This window comes from Paroedura picta, chromosome 1 (assembly GCF_049243985.1).
Source record: "Paroedura picta isolate Pp20150507F chromosome 1, Ppicta_v3.0, whole genome shotgun sequence".
Lineage (NCBI taxonomy): Eukaryota > Metazoa > Chordata > Lepidosauria > Squamata > Gekkonidae > Paroedura > Paroedura picta.
The window spans coordinates 26,147,398-26,165,922 of NC_135369.1; the positions used below are offsets into that span (position 1 = coordinate 26,147,398).

At 48.1% G+C, this 18,525-nt stretch overlaps 3 protein-coding genes across 3 annotated transcripts in view; 1 reads left to right on the forward strand and 2 right to left on the reverse strand.

Annotated features, from left to right (window-relative positions):
- The window catches only part of GPN1 (GPN-loop GTPase 1), a 31,491-nt gene extending 25,947 nt beyond the window's left edge, over positions 1-5,544 (reverse strand). The window contains exon 1 of the mRNA XM_077329707.1: positions 5,383-5,544. Within this exon, the coding sequence (XP_077185822.1) occupies positions 5,383-5,403 (21 nt within the window). The 5' untranslated portion in view covers positions 5,404-5,544. The remainder of the gene's footprint in view (positions 1-5,382) is intronic.
- A 134-nt stretch (positions 5,545-5,678) lies between these two features.
- LOC143833647 (uncharacterized) lies at positions 5,679-11,456 on the forward strand. Its single transcript, XM_077329728.1, has 2 exons — positions 5,679-7,631; positions 11,344-11,456. The coding sequence occupies exon 1, from the start codon at positions 6,069-6,071 to the stop codon at positions 7,551-7,553; it is 1,485 nt and encodes a 494-aa protein (XP_077185843.1). The 5' UTR covers positions 5,679-6,068; the 3' UTR covers positions 7,554-7,631; positions 11,344-11,456.
- Positions 8,126-15,968, reverse strand: CCDC121 (coiled-coil domain containing 121). Its single transcript, XM_077329740.1, has 2 exons — positions 15,916-15,968; positions 8,126-14,378 (listed from the first exon to the last, which is right to left on the reverse strand). The coding sequence occupies exon 2, from the start codon at positions 14,368-14,370 to the stop codon at positions 13,516-13,518; it is 855 nt and encodes a 284-aa protein (XP_077185855.1). The 5' UTR covers positions 14,371-14,378; positions 15,916-15,968; the 3' UTR covers positions 8,126-13,515.
- Between the last annotated feature and the right edge of the window lie 2,557 nt (positions 15,969-18,525).

Genomic DNA, 18,525 nt, shown 5'->3' on the forward strand with positions numbered 1-18,525 from the left:
GAAACATCCACAGAATTGATGGGCTATATAAAAGGTTCCCTTATAGGCAAGGAGCAGATCTCTGGAGCTGTTACAAAATGAGTGGGTGGGGAAGGCTTAAGTCCCGTCCCCATGTATGCTGCTTGAACAGGCCTTCTGTATACCTGGAAATTTACTATTATCAAAAACTCCCAGCACACATCAGGCAGGACATGGGAGTGGAAAGACACAACAGTTGTGTGTTTAAGCCCTCAGCTCTTTTCTGCACCTTTTCCAGCAATGCCCTTTTATTTTTGAGAATGGGTAACAACGGTGTGGCCCAGCATTGAAAGGGCGTCTCCCCCATCGATTAATATTGCAAATGGTACAGTAACTCCATTCTGTTGTCAGCTCACATTGCCTGTATTTGTGTGCAGCAGGTCTCCACCCTGACATGCATGGCCCAGGCTAGCCTGATCTCATCAGGTGCAAAGCAGGGTCATCCCTGGTCAGCCTTTGGAAGGGCCATGAGTCCAGGGTCACTATGCAGAGGCAGGCAACAGCAAGCTACCTCTGAATGTCTCTTGCCTTGAAAACCCTACCTGGGTCTCCGTAAGTCAGCTGTGACTTGACAGCCAAAAAAGAAAAGAACAAGGGGCCTCCAAACTGAACGAAAGACAGAATAGACCAGTGGTTCTCAGCCTGGGGGTCGGGACCCCTTTGGCGATTGAATGACCCTTTCACAAGGGTTGTGGCAGGGTGAGCAGCTTAGCTGGGGGGGGGCATCCACACAACAGCCTTGCGGGGTAGATTGAGATAGAGTGTTCATGACGCTGAAAAAGCTTTTGACAAGGTGCAATGGAAGTTCCTACTGGCCACGCTTACCCAACTAAAATGTGGGGACAATTTTTGGAACCTAATTAAGCATGTATACTCAAAGCAGGAGGCAAGAATCTTGGTTAATGGAATGTTAACTAAAGAGCCTCTTGTGGCGCAGAGTGGTAAGGCAGCCGTCTGAAAGCTTTGCCCATAAGGCTGGGAGTTCAATCCTAGCAGCCGGCTCAAGGTTGACTCAGCCTTCCATCCTTCCGAGGTCGGTAAAATGAGTACCCAGCTTGCTGGGGGGTAAACGGTAATGACTGGGGAAGGCACTGGCAAACCACCCTGTATTGAGTCTGCCATGAAAACGCTAGAGGGCGTCACCCCAAGGGTCAGACATGACTCGGTGCTTGCACAGGGGATACCTTTACCTTTACCTTAACTAAAGACCCTATCCAAATTGGGAAGGGAACCAGACAAGGATGTCCGCTATCCCCCCTACTATTTAACCTGGTATTGGAGTCACTAGCTAGTAAAATTCGAGCAAACGCAAAGCTCTCGGGACTTACGATTGCGGGAGAAGAATTTAAATTTAAAAGCTATGCTGATGATGTTGTTTGTGTATTAACTAATCCAAGCACCACCTTAGAATTGTTGTTCGAAGAGATAAACACTTTTGGGAAACACTCTGGATACAAGATAAATCTCTCTAAAACCAAGGTTATGCTACTTGGCATGTCAGACTTGAATATAGAGATAATCAAAAGGGCACTAAGGTGTGAGATTAACCCTAAAAAGGTCAAATATCTAGGAGTCCAAATTGGAAACTGCTCTGATACCTTGTTTGCTAACAACTACGGGGAGCTCTGGTCACAAATCCAACAGGACATTAAGAAGTGGAACAGCTTGAACCTTTCGTGGTCAGCAAGAATGGCCACAGTAAAAATGTCAATATTACCAAAATTTAACTTCCTCTTTCAAACTCTGCCAATAGATATTAACGACTGTGGTAAATAAATGGCAGTCTGAAATAAATAAGTTCATTTGGAACTATAAGAGGCCAAGAATTGCCTTTAAAATCCTACAAGATGACAAGAAGAGAGGGGGACAGGGTGTCCCAAATCTAAAATTATATCTACATGCGGCAACACTGACAGCAGTGGCAGACTGGATAATTGATCCAATGACAAGAGATTTGGTGCTGGAAAAGGTAGATAGTAAGCAAAGCCTCCATGAAATGCTCTGGCCCTCTCTGAAAACAAAAGGAAAGGAAAAACCTAAGGTCAACTTCTGGACAAGATCTCTTCTAAAGATTTGGAATAAATACAAAACAAGACTTTGCTCCTCATCATATTTACTGAAATCGCCAATAGAGGCGTATTTTTCCAGACAGCAGCAAAAAAGAATAACATGCCCAATGTACAAGGACTTGTTAACGAGAACAGGTGAGCTCAAGAGTCTGCAAGAATTAAACAAAGAAGGATATGAGCTACGATGGATGGAGTATAACCAACTGAAAGTTAGACTAAAAACAGACTTTGAGATTCGAGTGGACAAAAACTCGCCTCTTAGTGATTTTGAAAACATGTTATTGCTCAAAAAACCATACCTACAGGGCCAGATCTATAAACTTCTTTTGAAATATGAGACTGAGTTAGAACAAGTAAAGAATTGTATGATTAAATGGATGCAAAACCTGGGCTCCATAATTGATATGGAGGAATGGGAACGAGTTTGGATCAAAATCCCTAAACAAACCAACTGCCAAATTTTAAGGGAAAACTGGTATAAGATGTTTTATAGATGGTATATTACTCCAAAGGTCATTGCAAAAATCTCAGATAGGTTTGATAATAAATGTTGGAAATGTCATAAAGCAGTAGGTTCTTTTTATCACATGTGGTGGAATTGTGAGAAAGCAAAAAAGTATTGGGTTAAAATACATATGGTGTTACAGGAAATATTTAAAATGCGATACCCAATGAAGCCTGAATCTATGTTGCTAAGCTTCCACCCAAGTGCTTTACCAACTACCTCTAGAATCCTCTTCTTCCATGCAACTACGGCGGCACGGTTGGTGTGGGCGAAGCACTGGAAGGTGACTGAGACTCCAACTATTTCTACATGGCTTGATAAATTAGCGGACTTAGCAAAAATGGCAAGATTCACTAACATGGTTAAGAAGAGATCTCCGGAAGAATATGATGAGCAGTGGAGTGATTATTTGGACTTTCTTAAGAAAGACAGCAGTAACTGTTAGAGTAAGACCAATATGTAATGGGAACTGACTATATATCTCTTGAGATAATATCAGACTACATCAAGTATGATATACGTGCATTGATGACACTTATCAGCTGGTCGCTTTTTTGTTTTTTATTTTTCTGTAAATGCTTTTTATAAGAACAAATAACAATTTAAAAAATTGATAAAAAAAAAAGATAGAATGTTCATCTGTCTGGAGCAGCGGAAAAGAGCGAGATCGGCATGGTGGCACAAGAGGCAGAACTGAACTGAGAAACCTCGGGGGGAAAAACAATTTATATACAATCCTGAACAATGGATCTTCACTCCGTTGGTCAGTTTTGGTTGAATTTCCTTGAAAGGACACTTGCATAATTTTATGGTTGGGGGTCACCACAACATGAGGAACTGTATTAAAGGGTCGCTGCAGTAGGAAGATTGAGAACCACTGGAATAGACCATGGTTTGTGAAGGTAAGACCCCTTTACCTTTGCAAGAAAGGAAGGCTGGAATAACTCCCTCTTTCTTCCTCTCCCTGAAAGCATCAGAGGGTGAGGGCTGTGCCTGTGTCCTACTCTGACCCTCTCCTGAGGACTTCTCCCAATAGCAAATGGTTGCCATGAGTCCTGGTGGTGTGGGCCTTCAAGAATGCAGGTGTCTCACCCACCTATGGCTCCACCCCCTCCATTAGACCGCTACTTGACTGCCCCCTGGACAATTTAAAGCAGGGCTGGCAGACCACTCGCAGGCAATGTGTGGCTTGGGTCCACTGAGGCCTGAGTGGGGAAGCTATCAAAACTCCTGCAGCCCAAAGGCTTTGAAATGTGAAATCTCTGTTTGAAGCTCCAGCGCAAAATACATACAGTGAGCATCCATAACCATGACAGGTGGAGAGAACACCAATTTTAGCTTTTCTGTGCTAACAGTACCTGTGTACAGCGAGAGAAAATCCTGGTCTCAAGTCTTAAACATACTACTAAGTATCGACACCTGTACTTTGGCAATTCCATGCTGAGGTCTCCCTATAAGTGTTTTTTGGGAAATTAGGGGGGTTCTCAGGATAGATAGCAGCAAGAGTGGCACAAGGCATTTTACTGCTGGCTCTGAACGCTGCCATTTTTTGATGTTCGATTTCCATTTGCATAAAAACTGATTTCTTTGGCCTACACAGGGGAGCACTGTTTGGAGGTGAGGGTATATTTTATAGTGGAGGATGGCCAGGGTGAGGTGGGGGTGCAGCCCAGGGGCAGAGCATCTGCTTTGCATGCAGGTTCAGTCCCTGTGGCCTCCAGCGGAAAAGGACCAGGCATTCGGATAAGACTGTGCTGAGGCTGACAGACCAAAGACCTGATGCATCATGACACAGAACGAGCCCTGTTTGTTATTAATAGGGCTGTTAAAGTGGATATGGAGACGGAATTCACACATCGCTTTATTTTGGGACTCAGGTGAAAGTCTTTCTCACGGCGGGTGTTAAAAACCAGAGCAGCACCGTTTACTATTCTGTCTGGCTGCTGTCCTCATTTCCCATGCAGTTAAATCTTTGCATAGAACTGTCGCAGACCTGCTTGCACAGCTTTGATTCTGTGGTCCTTTGCCTCCACGGTGACCATTCCCTTTCCTCTGCATCCCAGCAATGCATCCCAGCAACGTCAGTCTTCTATGGGTCATTACGGATTTTAGTAATTTTATTCAATCTGATTCAGGCCTTTTAATTGGATGCTGGGTTCAGATGACAGCCATATTGGTCTGCAGCTTAATTGACTTATTTCTATTTATTTATAATGATACTTCTTTTCTGTCCCATCTCCTGTGACTCAGGGCAGCTTGACTGGAGTCCAGTAGATCCTTGGAGACCAACAAGAGTTTCAGGATACCAGCTTTTGAGTTGTGACTCTGCAAAACATATAACTTGGGGACTCTTATTGGTCTTCTCAGATGCCACCGGACCCAAATCTAAACTGATGATCTTTGTTATACATTGGGTTTTAATTATGATTGGCAACTGCCTCATTTGCAGGTTGAAAAAAGGTGGGGAATGAATATAGGAGAAAATCTGCCAACCGAGAGTCGTCCTTCCTTCTCTATGAAACCTGCCAAAATAATAATATTTTTACTTTATTTACATCCTGCCTCCCCCCAAAGCAGCCTACAATAGTTTCTCCTGCCCTCCATTTTATCGTTCTATCATTCCCCAGACAAAAAATAAATTTCGTTGTCTGTTTATTCATTCGTTTGATTTATATACTGCCCCTCGTGATGTCTCTCAGTTATTGTATGTATGCTTGATCTTACAGGCTATAAAAGAGCTACCTCTGGAATTTTCCAGCGTGACAAAAGCTCTCTCTATATTGCCTTTACCTTACGGAGTCGTTGGATCATGTTCAGTCAGGTCTCCTCCTCTCTTCATAATCTCATTTTCTAGTGGGAATTTGGGGAGGTTGCTGATAGGGAGATGGTCACCCTCGTGGTCAGCAAACACAGCCCAATTTGCTGCTTTCCAGATCATTCCAGAAGTCCATTCCAGAAGCACTTCTATATTTCTCCGCTCGCCCTCAGCAGAGTTCCAGTTCTGACCTCACAATGGAGGGTGGGATGGGGGTAGCAACAAGATAAATAGAACCCTTGCACTGATACAGGGGGAGGTTGCTTTGCATTTTGGGGGGGGGGTACCTACAAACGACTCTCTGAGCCAATCTTAAATCCAGGTAGCCAGTCCCCTGTCTTTGCCCCAAATTTGATTGCTTTAGGGGGAGCAGATGGTACGTGGGTCCTGACTGCCCTTCATTGACCCCAGAAGTGCCTTCTGAAGGGAAAAGTGTGCACGTAGGGAGGTACACACACACACACACCCCTTCCAAGAGCCTTGGCACTGCAGTACAGGGTGTTGCTTGGTGTTTTCCTGCTCCTGAAGAAGGATTTGCTGCCTGCTTAAAGCAGGCAGGTGTTCCTAGCTGGCTGGTTTTGAATAAGGCCTGTGGCTGGAGCTTAGAGGACTTCTATGTCAGCTGCACTTTGCTGGGATGAGGGGGTATTTGTGATGGATCATGGAGCCTGGTATGTCTGCACAGGGCTCTCGTGCACCAGGTCCAGCCACAGGATTGCCCAGCTACCTCACTGCTTCTCAAAGTCAGGGCAACGGAGTGGTTGTGGAGTGGCCTCTGCTGAGCCCTCCGTCCCTGTGCTGGCGAGTAAGAGAGCGGCTGGATGCTCACGTCCTGCAGAAGAGACGGCAGCTGTTGCAGGGCTTGCCGCCTCTCATCCAAAGCTCGCTGGAGAGGTCTGTGCCATCCCTCCTGGGATTCCTGGAGGGCCCTTTGTTGCAGGACACCACTGACCCCCCGAGGTCCCTCCTCGAGGCAGAAGCATGGCAGTGCCTTGACCAACGCCTAAAGCAGGAAATGATCCATCACAAGGGGGTGCTTCCAAGGAGGACTGAAAAGACCATCCAAATGCCCCTGGCTCCTGGCCCAGCTGTGCAGCAATCTGGCCCTGGTCCTGATGCTTTGGGATCTCTGGCTGGCCAACACAAAGGGTTTTCTCCTAATATGGACCCTTCCCTGAAGCAAGGAAGAGCAGCCTTAGGGATGCTGACCTGCCCTCGGAAATCTGTCCCACTTGATGGTAGCAGAAACTGGCACAGCACAAGTCTCCCAGTGAAATGGTCAGAGGCATCTTTGCACTCAAATCCTTCTCGCTGGCTTAGCCTGGGGGAGCAGCAGGACTTGGCTTCAATGCCCAACAAGGGGAGGCCAGGTGGACAGTGTCCCACAAACAGCCTGGCTTCTTCGCAGCGGCCTCGGCTAGGTTCATCGACTTGTCACTGTGAGTTTCCGACCATGGCCGGAGCAGCACGATGTGCACTGGGCCTCCGGGGCGACGAGAAGGAGCAGCCCAAGAAGTGTAGAGTGCTCTTCCTCCAGGAAGTGCCTTCTGCAAACAGGCTTCCCCCTCGACACGATGCCCATTGGGCGATTAAACGGGATCAGATCAGCCAGGATGCTTTCCTGGGGTCAAAGCTTTCCCCTCAAGGCATCTCTAAGCCCATGGACTCTCTAGAACTGGAGCCAAGCCAAGGCAATGGCCTCAGGCTGACCTCGCCCCAACCAGGAAACAGAGGCACAGGAGCATGTATAGTTTCCAAGCAAGTCATTTTGGAGAGGCCTCCCCCGGCGACGTTGCTCTCCGGGAAGTTAGTTTCAGAGCAGGATAAGACTCTGGCTCTTCAGCCAGCTAAGCAGCTGCAAGAAAGAACTCCTCTGCCATGTCAAGTCGCAGTAAGGCCCAGAGCAAGAATCGGTTCAAAGGGGTTGGGGAGCCAAACTCAGCCCTTTCGGACAAATATGGCATCCGAGAGCTGCCCAGAAGCCAGAGTGGGAAGCCAAGGGGCAAAAGCATTTCTCACGGGGGATAAAAAACGGTACTTTGAGTTTCACTTGCGTGAAATGCTGCTGCATCGGCGGTGGGGCATCCCCAGGATGGTGCTACAGTCTATGGCGAAGGCTGCACGGCTGACGGATGGAATAAAGTAATCGCTTTCCTCTGAGGGTGTACGCCAGAGAATCCCCACTCTTATTGAGCCCTGGATCAATTTGGAGTGTTCAGAAGAGGTATGGCCACCACAACAACACTGGCTGCCATGAGGGGGACACTGGTTCCAAAATGGCTGCCAGCCCCATCGCCAGCTGTGGGGAGGGAGGCTGCTGTTTGTCCAAAAGGGTGTTCCTGGCAGACACTAAGTAAGGCAATGCCTTCTGGGCCCTTATGAAGCCCCTTTTGGCCCAGTGGAGCGGAAGAAAGCCACCGCTGGGTCTTTAGTGCGCCCAAGGGGGCACCACACTGGGGTGTAATGAGCCAAGTTGGGGTGAGGGATGGTGGCAGCCAGCTGCAGAAAGCCTCTCCCAGGGCCAAGCCCCCTGCTTGCAGTAGGGCTGCTAGCCTCCAAGTGGGAGGAATAAAAAATACAAAATTGGGTACGCAGCGTGCTGCAGTTATTTTATTTATTTATTTATTTATTTATTTATTTATTTATTTATTTATTTATTTATTTATTTATTTATTTATTTATTTATTTATTTATTTATTTAATATACCGCCCTCCCCAGAGGCTCAGGGCAGTTTACATAAGAACAAACAACAATCATAAAACAGTCTATAAAGATGTGAATAACTTTACAGTAATAACTAATGGTTGTAACCGTATAACAATGTAACAGTATAAACAATATAGACAATACAACAGTGCAACAATGCAAACAGGTCCAGAGCATATTGGTGGAATTCTGGGGGGGGGCAGGGGGGGGAAGCAGGGGCCCTCCAGTCGCTGTTGATTGTGTCTGGTCTCAACCAAATGCCTGGCGGAAGAGCTCCTTTTTGCAGGCCCTGCGGAACTGTTTTAGTTCTCCTCCGGGAGCTCGTTCCACCAGGTGGGGGCCAGAACAGAGAATGCTCTGGCCCTGGTCGAGACCAGGCGGACTTCTTTTGGGCCAGGGATCCTTAGCTAGTTGGTGGCGGTGGAGCGCAGGGCTCTTTTGGGGGCATAGGCGGGGAGGCGATCCCTCAGGTACACTGGGCTTATACTTATGCAAATGAAAAATCACTGTGTAATGACAACACAGAATTTGCACAATGTGGAAGAAGTTTATACTCTAAGTGGGGCTTGGAGTTCTCCTAGAGTGACAATTGGTCTCCAGATCACAGAGATCAGCTCCCTAGGAGAAACGGTGTCATTGGAGGGTGGCCTCTATGGCATTATGCCTCAGTGAGGTCCCTCCTTTCTCAGGCTTCAGTCCCCCTCCCCCCCAAAAATCTCCAGGAATTTCCCAACACCACTAGCTTGCAGACACCCCTGCCTTGTAGCCTGGCTACTTGGCAATGTGGTAGTGATGGTGGTGGAGAAAGATAACACACAGTTGCACACTTATTTGTGTCTGCTTCTGCAAGGAGACTCCTGAGTCGAGTCTGCACAGGCCGAATAAACCCCTCCCCTCTGCAGAATGAATTTGATTTCCATTTTTTATTTTGGTCACTTTAAATTTTCCCTCTGCAACATGAATGATTGATCCACAGTGACCCTACCTTTTCCCCGTGATATCCAGGCGCATATATAAGTAATGATAATTGAAAAAACGCCTTTGAAAGCCACCAGTATAAGTGTAGATCTCTGCTTTTTGCAATTTGACTTCCTGCTCCATGCCTACCACACTGATGTATCAAAGCAGTATTCCCTGATTGGCCAAGGCGTCAGTTCAAAGACTTCTTGGTTCCAGTTACAAGATTTCCCTCCCAAAGTGATTGCGCTCCAGAAGCCCACATTTCTCTCAGCAGAGATTTACCTCGTTCTCTGTAAGGCTGCTACTGCTGGCTCACCTCCCCTCTCCCCCCCTTCAGGAGAAGAAAGAAGAGAAAAAATAAAGCACTAATGCTGCCTGGACTTCACCCGACCTCACCCCCTTCCTTTGTTCAGGAAAATCACTTCCCCCCCTCTGAGCTTCCCCAATCAAGTGCAACAAGTGCAGAATGCTTTCTTTCAGTTTGGAGGTTCAAATCGACCTGAGTTCAAGACCTGTGTTCAAATTGACCTGAGCCTTTGAGGAGGGTGGTATATAAATGTGAAAAATAAAATAAAATAAAAAATTTAGCAGGCTCGACAACGGAAAAAAGAAAATAAGTGCAGAACCAGTGCTGGTCTAAATTCTTGAAGTTCTTGCTACCCAAAAGTAAAGCAACCCCCCCCCCGCATATATATACACACACACACACACACACACACACACACACCCATGGTTCCTTGTCTGCGGCTAGTGTGAATTCCCTTTTGTGGCTAGATTGGAGCCAATGGCTATAATCTTATGCCTTTGCTCCACCTGTCCTTCTCTCCAGACGCAGTACAGGCTGTAGCTCACCATGGAGCCTGTTTTTTTTTGCATGCTGGGCACTTCCACTTGCACCAGAACAATGTTCTTCAAGGCGATGCAAAAAGTGCATGAAGAGCATACTCCACAGTGCCTGGAGCCAAGTGGATCCAAGACCAGCCCACCCCAAGCTTATTCTCGGCCCTGAATGGTCCTCATTGACATGCAGCAGAAGGGATCTATGCTCTTCCACCTGCTTTTTGTTTCTTTGTGTTACTGAACCCATTGTACTCAGATACCCATGCTGGCTACTTGCCCTGGGCTTGATGCTTTGGGGACATTGTTTTATTCCTGCTGCTCCATAGCATGAAAGTGTGTTTCTGCACTTCCCAGGGTTTCCCTGATTTTTCCCAAAGCTGCTTTTCATTGAAGTTCTGGTAAAGATCTCAGCAAAGCTGGGGTGGCTGCTAGGTTGGTGGGAAGATTTGGGTTGTTCCAGTCCTGCCATACAATAGCCTTTTCCCGGTAGCAACCATTTTCTTCCCCAACCAAAGTATGTGGAGGGGCTTTTTTCCAATTGGTAATTTAATATTATATTGATATAATATTATAGCAGTATATATAACGGGTTCCCAGCTATATTTTTAAATGTAGCCCTTTTCATTGAAGAGAAACAAGAAGAAAGGTATACCCACACCATGAAAATGGCTAGAGACTTCTAATTCAACTTGAAAGTTGGGAATTCAGAGAACCTGGACCACTGATTGTTATGCTATATCAATGTAATGATATTAAATGACCAATTTAAAAACAGAGAAACTGCTGGAGGCGTGAGGAGGTAGGGGTCATGGCTTCTGCTGCTGTGTAACTGGGGCAAGGAAACTCATGAACAACTTTCCATGTGGATGCCTGTTGCCACTGTGCTGTTTTGCTACCTGCAGAAACTGTGGGGAAACCACACGTGCAAAACACCAATGAGACTGATTCACGTGGCAGCCTAACTTCAGCCCCTCTCAGGGCCCTGGGAGCAAACAACCCCCCACCCCCCTCCGTACAGAGTCTTTCATGTTCTCATTCAATGCTCTGCCTCCACAGGGATTCCCTTACCTGATCCAATGCTGGGCTATCTGGGGAATGTAGGCCCCAGGAGAAAACGTATAAGGCCCCAGACCTTTGAGTGAGTGAGTGAGTGAGTGAGTGAGTGAGTGAGTGAGTGAGTGAGTGAGAGGGACTCCTCCAAGGCCTGCAGGCTCCTAACCAGTAGGGTAGGGAAGGCAGCATCAGATCAAAGGCACAGGAACAGCAGCTCAAGTCAGCCTTGCTGCTAAGACCACAGGAAGCCTGAGTGCTAGGCTTGCCAACTCCAGGCTGGGAAATCCCTGGAGATTTGGAGTGGAGTCTGAGGAGGGGGCTCAGCAGGGAAATGATGCCATAAGGACCGCCTTCTAAAGCTGCCATTTTTTTCCAGGGCAACTGATTCCGGAGACCAGTTGTCATTCCGGGAGAACTCCAAGCCACCCCTGGAGGCTGGCAACCAGGCGAAATCAGAGGTGCCTCCGTGGGACAGAAGTTTTTGGCAAACCCATGGCAAGCACCAGAAGGGGGACTGCAAGGCAGGAAGGAGTTGGTATGAATGAAAAAAAGAATAATTCTCTTGCTCACCCAATCTAGTGTCTTTTTTATCCCACCTTCCTCCGAGGAGCTCAAGGCAGTGTTCATGGCTCTCCTGTCCCCCATTTCACAACAGCATGAGGTAAGTTAGAGAGAGCAGCTGGCCCAAGTTTACCAAGGGAGCTTCGTACCAGAGATTTCAACCCAGATCCCATTTTGATTTGCCACCCACTAGAGCATACTGGCGAAGGAAGGCGTACAGCAAACTGGACGTGGGAAGGAACACAGCCTGAAGTTGCATGACTCGGACACTGGGAATGAAGCAGATGTGTGTGGGGGGAAATAAACTGCCTCTGCCTGAGATCTGCTGCCAGTCAGAGAAGACAACACTGAGCTGGGATGGATTGAGGGTCCGATTCGCAGGAAGCAGTTCCCTGGATGTTTCAAAGGACCGTGGCTCAGCAATAAAGCAAATTCCTGGCAAGCAGAAGGCCTCAGTCTCAATCTGTGGCATCTCCAGGCAAGGGATTTCAGAGAGCAGATGCTGGGGAAATTCTTTTGCTCTGCATGACGTTGCTGCAAGAAACAACAAGCAAGCAAGGAAACAACAGAGAACTGCAGAAAAACAATACTAAGGAAGACAATTGTCAAAATGCCAGTTTGGTGTAGTGGTTAGGAGTGCAGACTTCTAATCTGGCGAGCAGGGTTCGATTCTGCATTCCCCCACATGCAGCCAGCTGGGTGACCTTGGGCTCGCCAGGGCTCTGATAAAGCAGTGATATCAGGGCTCTCTCAGCCTCACCCACCTCACAGGATGTCCTTTGTGGGGAGAGGAAAGGGAAGGTGAATGTAAGCCTCTTTGAGAATCCTTCGGGTAGAGAAAAGTGGAATATAAAAACCAACTCTTCTTCTTCTTCATTTGATCTATTATTCATATTTTGTAAAAAAAAAAAAAAAGGTCATTTTGTAGAAGAATAAGGTGAAGAGGCATTTTGTATAAATTTACAATGTACACTATTTTTATTATTCCCGCTTTTTAAATATTCACAGTGTTTTTGGGGGTGATTGGCCTATAAGATCAGGAATAAGTTTGAGTCTTTTGACGCTATTCTTTTAGTACCTTTTAGTTATATATGGTATTGTTTTTCTGCAGTTCTTCAGTTCTTAATAAGAGTAGGCAATACAGAGTTAGAAGGCAATTCATGTGCTCACTAGAGGAGGAGAAGAACAAGGGAACTAATCAATCCCACACATTAATGTACTGTAAAGTATGGATGAGAAACAGATTTGCTGAGAAAACCTCAAATAAAGGCAGGATTGCTTTCAGGCGGCACATTCCAGAGTTAGGTCCTTCTACTCATATCCCTCTATTTGAGTCAATCCCTATCCTCTGGTGCAGACACTGTGCAAAACCATAGTCCTGTTAAACCAATCGGTTTGTGTGATTGTTTATATGCCGACCACTTCACTAGGTAGTTAAGGTCCATCCAACCAGGATCTGAAGACAACACTTGATTTATTAACCATACGTAGAGATGGCTTTCATCTGCATAGCAACCCCACGCGTCATTTGTGGCCTGGGTTAAGTTGGGCCATTTAGGCTACCTACATTGGCTATAGAGAGAAGAAAATGAAACCAGAATTGTTGTGACAAAGATTTGAGTGACTATCTGAGCCAAGTCCTGTTCTCCGGTCTACCTTTCAACCCAGTGGGGTAAAATATCCAAATTTCCGTGGCAGGGCATGAGTAGTGCTAAGCCACATAGGCAGCTGAATCCAAGTCCAGTTCCAAAAACCCATCAAGTAGCCATCTGCCCCTCTCCTGCCCACCTGAATGTTTCCTGCTGCTTTGGGTGCTGAACGGTGACTGTCTTCTTCACCTTTCAGTTTGGAATCGGGTGATCGTGCCATGTGAGAAGGACAGGGTGGGAGGTTGTGCCACTTGGGGGACTCTCCTGGGGACCAAGCAGATGATCTTAGCCAACCCTTCTGTTCTATCTCAGGTTGCCCGAGCAAAGAGCGGCCAGTTTCATTTCCCCCAGGGCGGGATGTCTTCCTGGTGCCCCTGGCCGTGGCGCAAAAGAGCTATCTCTTGGAGGTAGCAATGTTCCTGCCTCAGTTGATGGGCTTGCTCCTCAAGCCGTTGCTTGTGCTTCCGCAGCTGGTTCGCCCTCTGCACCAGCTGCTGCAGCTCCTGCCGCAGCTCCTGGTTCTGCCGTTTGATCGCCTCACTGTGTTCCCGCTGGCAGCGCGTTGCTACCTCTTGGGCCTGCTGGGCCATGTGCTCCGCTTGCTCCCGGGCATCTTTCTCATGGGCTGCCTTCTGCTGCAAGAAGTGAGCCTTGGTCTCCTGGAGGCGTTCCACCTGCTGCTTCTGGGCAGCTGCTAGCTGGTGCTGAAGGGCCTGGATCTGGGCCACTTGCTCCTGCTGCAAGGCCCGGATCTCCCCCAGCCCCTCCAGGTCGGAGCTCAAGCGAGCTAGCTCTGCTTCCTTATGCAGCAGTTCATCCCGCACAGCAGCCTCTTGCTCCCGGAAGTGGGCAAGCACCTCCTGATGTTGCTGCCGGATCTCCCCCAGCATCTGCCGGTTCTCCTCGCTCAGGGAGACTGCAGCATCCTGCCGCTTTTGCACCCTCTTGGCCAAATAGCCCATGAACTCCAGGCTCTCAGACTGAAGGCGCTGCGCTTCCTGCTGCAGGAAGTCATTCTGCTCCCGCAGTTGCCCCCTCTGCACTTTCAAGCCTTCCAGTTCCTGGCAGACGCGCTCATAGTCTTGGAGCAGCAATGCAGCTTCCTGGGAGGGCACGCCATCCTCGGCAGCACCCCTTGTGACTGCGGGCTCCTCTCTGGCTGGCAGCTGCTTATTCCCCTTCTTGGGGGGCATTGTGAGGCCTGAAAAGGTAGAAAGCAGAAAGAAGCCTGATGCAGACCAACCGTGGGCATCTGCAGCTTTGGCCCTCTGCCTTAGAGTGGGACAGTGGCCTACGGTGACCTGGGGCTTGGAGGAAGGAAGAAGCAGGTGTGTGTGGAAAAGAGCAGCTGAACACAGCAGTCTCGCTGAGCAGGCTTGTGCCAAGGCCTTAACCTTGTGGAGGCCCCCTCCAGCTCAGAGGCCACCCCCACCCTCACCCTGGTGCCCGTTCAGTGGGAGGACAAGCTGTGCAGTCGAGGAGAGATTGGCATGAACAAGATCCCTTGTCATTCTGACTGGCAAGGAGAAGACCCCAACAGGCCTGTGGGAGGTGGCAGCTGAGCTGGAAGAGACCTCTGGCACAATCCCAACTGGCTGGTAGTCCTATAACCGGGCCACAAAGCACCTTTAAAGGTCCCCGTATTACAAGCCAAAACCGACCCCTGCCTAAGGAAGCAAAAAGCAACAGCCACTCATGCTCACTGCTGTCCCACACACTTGTGAGGAGTCCTATCAAAGTAGCTTGGCAAGGTAAGCACATCTGCTTGAATCAAAAAAAGTCCCATTGAGTTGGGAAGCGATGCCCTTTGGAGGATCTCCTGTTGAGTACCTGCAAGGATTTAGTAGCTGGAAGCGGGCTCTGTTCTGTGGGTGTCCATGCCCCAATCCGTCTGTGACTCTTTTCTTTACTTAAATCAAATAATAATAATAATACTTACTGACACAACCGGGCACATCTATCCTTCCCAACATGACAGGCAAGAGTGTTTCGTATCTGGCATTTCTAACGATTTCACTCTGAACATCAGCCACAATTACAATACCCCAGAGATGCCAACAAGCCTCAGTACCCATTTTCACAAATGCCGAGGGGGAATTATCAGGTTCAAAACATGAATATGGATTCCAAAATCTGGTAAAATGGAAATTTGGGGGGAAATGTCAAATAGTTGCAGGTCTTCTTTGGGGTCTCAGTGAGTCTCAGCACTGGCACTGCCAGGCTCTTGAAGAAGAAGAAGAAGAAGAGTTGGCTCTTATATGCCGCTTTTCCCTACCCGGAGGAGGCTCAAAGCGGCTTACAGTCGCCTTCCCTTTCCTCTCCCCACAAGAGACACCCTGTGGGGTGGGTGAGGCTGACAGAGCCCTGATATCACTGCTCGGTCAGAACAGCTTTATCAGTGCTGTGGGGAGCCCAAGGTCACCCAGCTGGTTGCATGTGGGGGAGCGCAGAATCGAACCTGGCATGCCAGATTAGAAGTCCGCACTCCTAACCACTACACCAAACTTGGGAGCTGAGGGGGCATGGCTGCCAGGGCTGTGCGCGAGAACATGTGGTGAGAACTCCATGGTTGAGGAGTGGGCTTCAGAGCTTTCAAAATGAGGTCCCAAGGAGGGGTCTCTTGTACAGATGGTTATCCCAGAGCAGGGAAAGCTGGGGGGGGTGGGAGATGGGTAGCAAATCTGATGCTGGTGGAACGGCGCAGTAGAAGTTTTCCAGGTTGGTAGAAAGGGGCCTACCTGGGCAGGGCTGCTTCCAGTTCTTTTCCAAGCAAATGATCTCTCTGTTTGTCCCCTGTTGCCTGGGGAGCGGAAAAAGGAGGAGGAGGAGGAGCTCAGGGTTTGGCAGAAGGTTTTTCCGTCCAAGAGGGAAGGGAAAATGAGAACAAACAGAAAGAGAGAAAGACAGCCAGGCCGGAAGGCAAAATAAAAGACAAATGAGAAGGAAAGAGAGAAGAGGGAAAGAAGAAAAATTGATCTGTCTTTGGGAAGAGAAGGCTAGACGATGGAGAGGCTTTTCTTATTATCTGTTAAGATATTTTCACCCTGGTTTTCCTCCCCAAAAGTGAGCAGAGTTGCCAACTGGCCAGGAGAAAAATGTTCTGTCCTTTCAGTAGAAGCTTAATAATGTGTGGAAATGGGCAACAGAAGTTTTGGCATGACGATTTTTTAAAAAAACATTATATTTGCTGCAGATTAAATTGATCCTAAAGAGACGATCAAAGGGACTTGCGTAACACTTGGCAACACTAACACCAGGGACGCAAAGTGACTCACAACAGCACACCCTCCTCCTCTGTTTTATCCTTGCAGCACAATCCACTTCCTGTGAGGTGGGCCCCCAATGGACTTCTGTTTCAGAAGGGAGGTCCAAACCTGGATCTCCAGATTTGAGTTCAGTACCAGTGGTCATCTACCCCCAGTCCGGGGACCGGTCCCGGTCCGTGCAGCAGTCGGTACCGGGCCGCAGCTCCTCCTCGCCCTCCTCCCTGGCTGCTGAAACAGGTCAGATTACACGAAATAAAACAACCAGTGAACATTGCAATAGGAGTAGGTTTATGAATTGGAGACGAGGGGAACAACAAAGGAAAGTAGGTATGCTGGAGTAGACTGGACCTAAGCAACACACTTCGGGTGTCCTTGTCTCCCATCACTCCCAGATGGGACTGTCTTGTTGCAGAGAAACAAGCTCAGGGCTCCCATAGATTTGTTATTCTCGCGAGTTAAAATTTTCATGAAAATAAAATGATCTTTATATTCGTTTTTGTGGCTTTTCTGTATCTTATTTTGAAGGGATGTTTAAACGTTACCACAACGACCAGAGTCAGAGAGTGTTAGGGCAGTGGTCGAGAGGACAGGAGTAGACTACCCCCCCCCCGGGCCTCAGTAAAGTTGTCAAGCGTTGACCGGTCCCCAGTGATAAAAAGGTTTAGGACCACTGCACTACACCACAATAGCTCTCCCCTTCCTGAACCTATACTTTGAGGGGTAGTGCTTGAGGGGTGTGGGTTTAGGGAGGAGAGGGGTTTCAGCAGGTTTAACGTCATAGGACAGGGGTTCTCCAGATGGACATCTGGACAGCCACAGTGTGGTCATCTCTTGCATAGTGTCTACATTCCAAAGTGCCTATTTTCTGCCGTGGAACAGATCTTGATATTCTAGGATTCAGCTGAAATTAGGGTCGCCAACCTCCAGGCGAGAGTTCCTGAAAGTACAACTGATCCCCAAACGACCGATCAATTCAAGAGAGAATGACAGCTCCCTTCCCTCCTCCAACTTTGCCCTCAAATCTCCAAGGATTTCCCAAACCAAAGTTGGCAAGCCTAGTAATTCCAGGAGCTCTCCAGGACTCACCTAGAGGCTGTCAAGGCTACTGGGGACTGGGTTCCCCACTAAAATCATCACTGGGGTTACAGCACCCCTCCTCCAGTTATAGCCTTCATGGTGAGTAAGGTTTGTTCCCTGTGACCAATGGTGGTTGTTATTAGCCCTGTAAAAAAACTGTTGAAGGTTGCATTTCTCCTTAACTGCAGAGGTATATTAGGGGTTAATGGCTCTTCACAAAGTGGCAGCCCCGCTGGGCCCAGCTGTTGCCGGTAATAAGGAGCTCATCCATTATTGACAACATTAGATTAAGTACAGCCTTAATACCTAATAGCAATATATAGCTGGCGGCCCTTCATTTCATCTGATGGCCATGTCCTTCGCTTTCTTCAGCTTGCAGTAAGCCTGCGGGTTGCCAAGAGCCTGGAGAGGGGGGAAAAGCCTCTCTTTTTAGAGGCTTCTTGGGATGTTCTTTACCTGCATGCACGTCAACCTGCCATTTCCACATGTCCAGCCTCTTTCACAGAGACAGGGCATTTCTTTTTCTCCAGGCCCTTTGGCAACCTCCTGTTGTGCTAATCGGCCAAAGGAAGGCCAAACAGCTTGCACAAAAAGCTGGTGGGAGTGGTGGGGGCCTGGCTGCTCATTTGCCAATCTGATTGGTGGGAGAGAGAGAGAACGGTTACCAGAGCTCAGTTTTTCGGAAGAGCTGAACAGGAGAGAGTCACTCCAAGGGTGGAGGAGCACAGGCATTGCTGGAGATAAAGCTTTGGCAGGAACAGCTGGACATGGGAATGAAGAATCACAAATGAAATCCAGGCTATAAAGTTCCCCTGGAGAAAATGTCTGCTTTGAGGGAAGGGCTCTATGGCATTATACTCCACTGAAGCCCCCCTGCCCTCAGATGCTGCCCTCCACAGCCTTTACACCCAAATCTCCAGGATTGGGGGGGAGACACCATAGTACAGTCATATCACATGTTCTGTGCTTGTGTTGAGCAATTATTTAACTGGTGTATCCCTGTGT

Excerpts from the sequence above, each read along its gene's own strand:
- LOC143833647 (XM_077329728.1), top strand. The coding sequence starts at position 6,069 with ATGGAGCCTGGTATGTCTGCACAGGGCTCTCGTGCACCAGGTCCAGCC.
- CCDC121 (XM_077329740.1), bottom strand. The coding sequence starts at position 14,370 with ATGCCCCCCAAGAAGGGGAATAAGCAGCTGCCAGCCAGAGAGGAGCCC.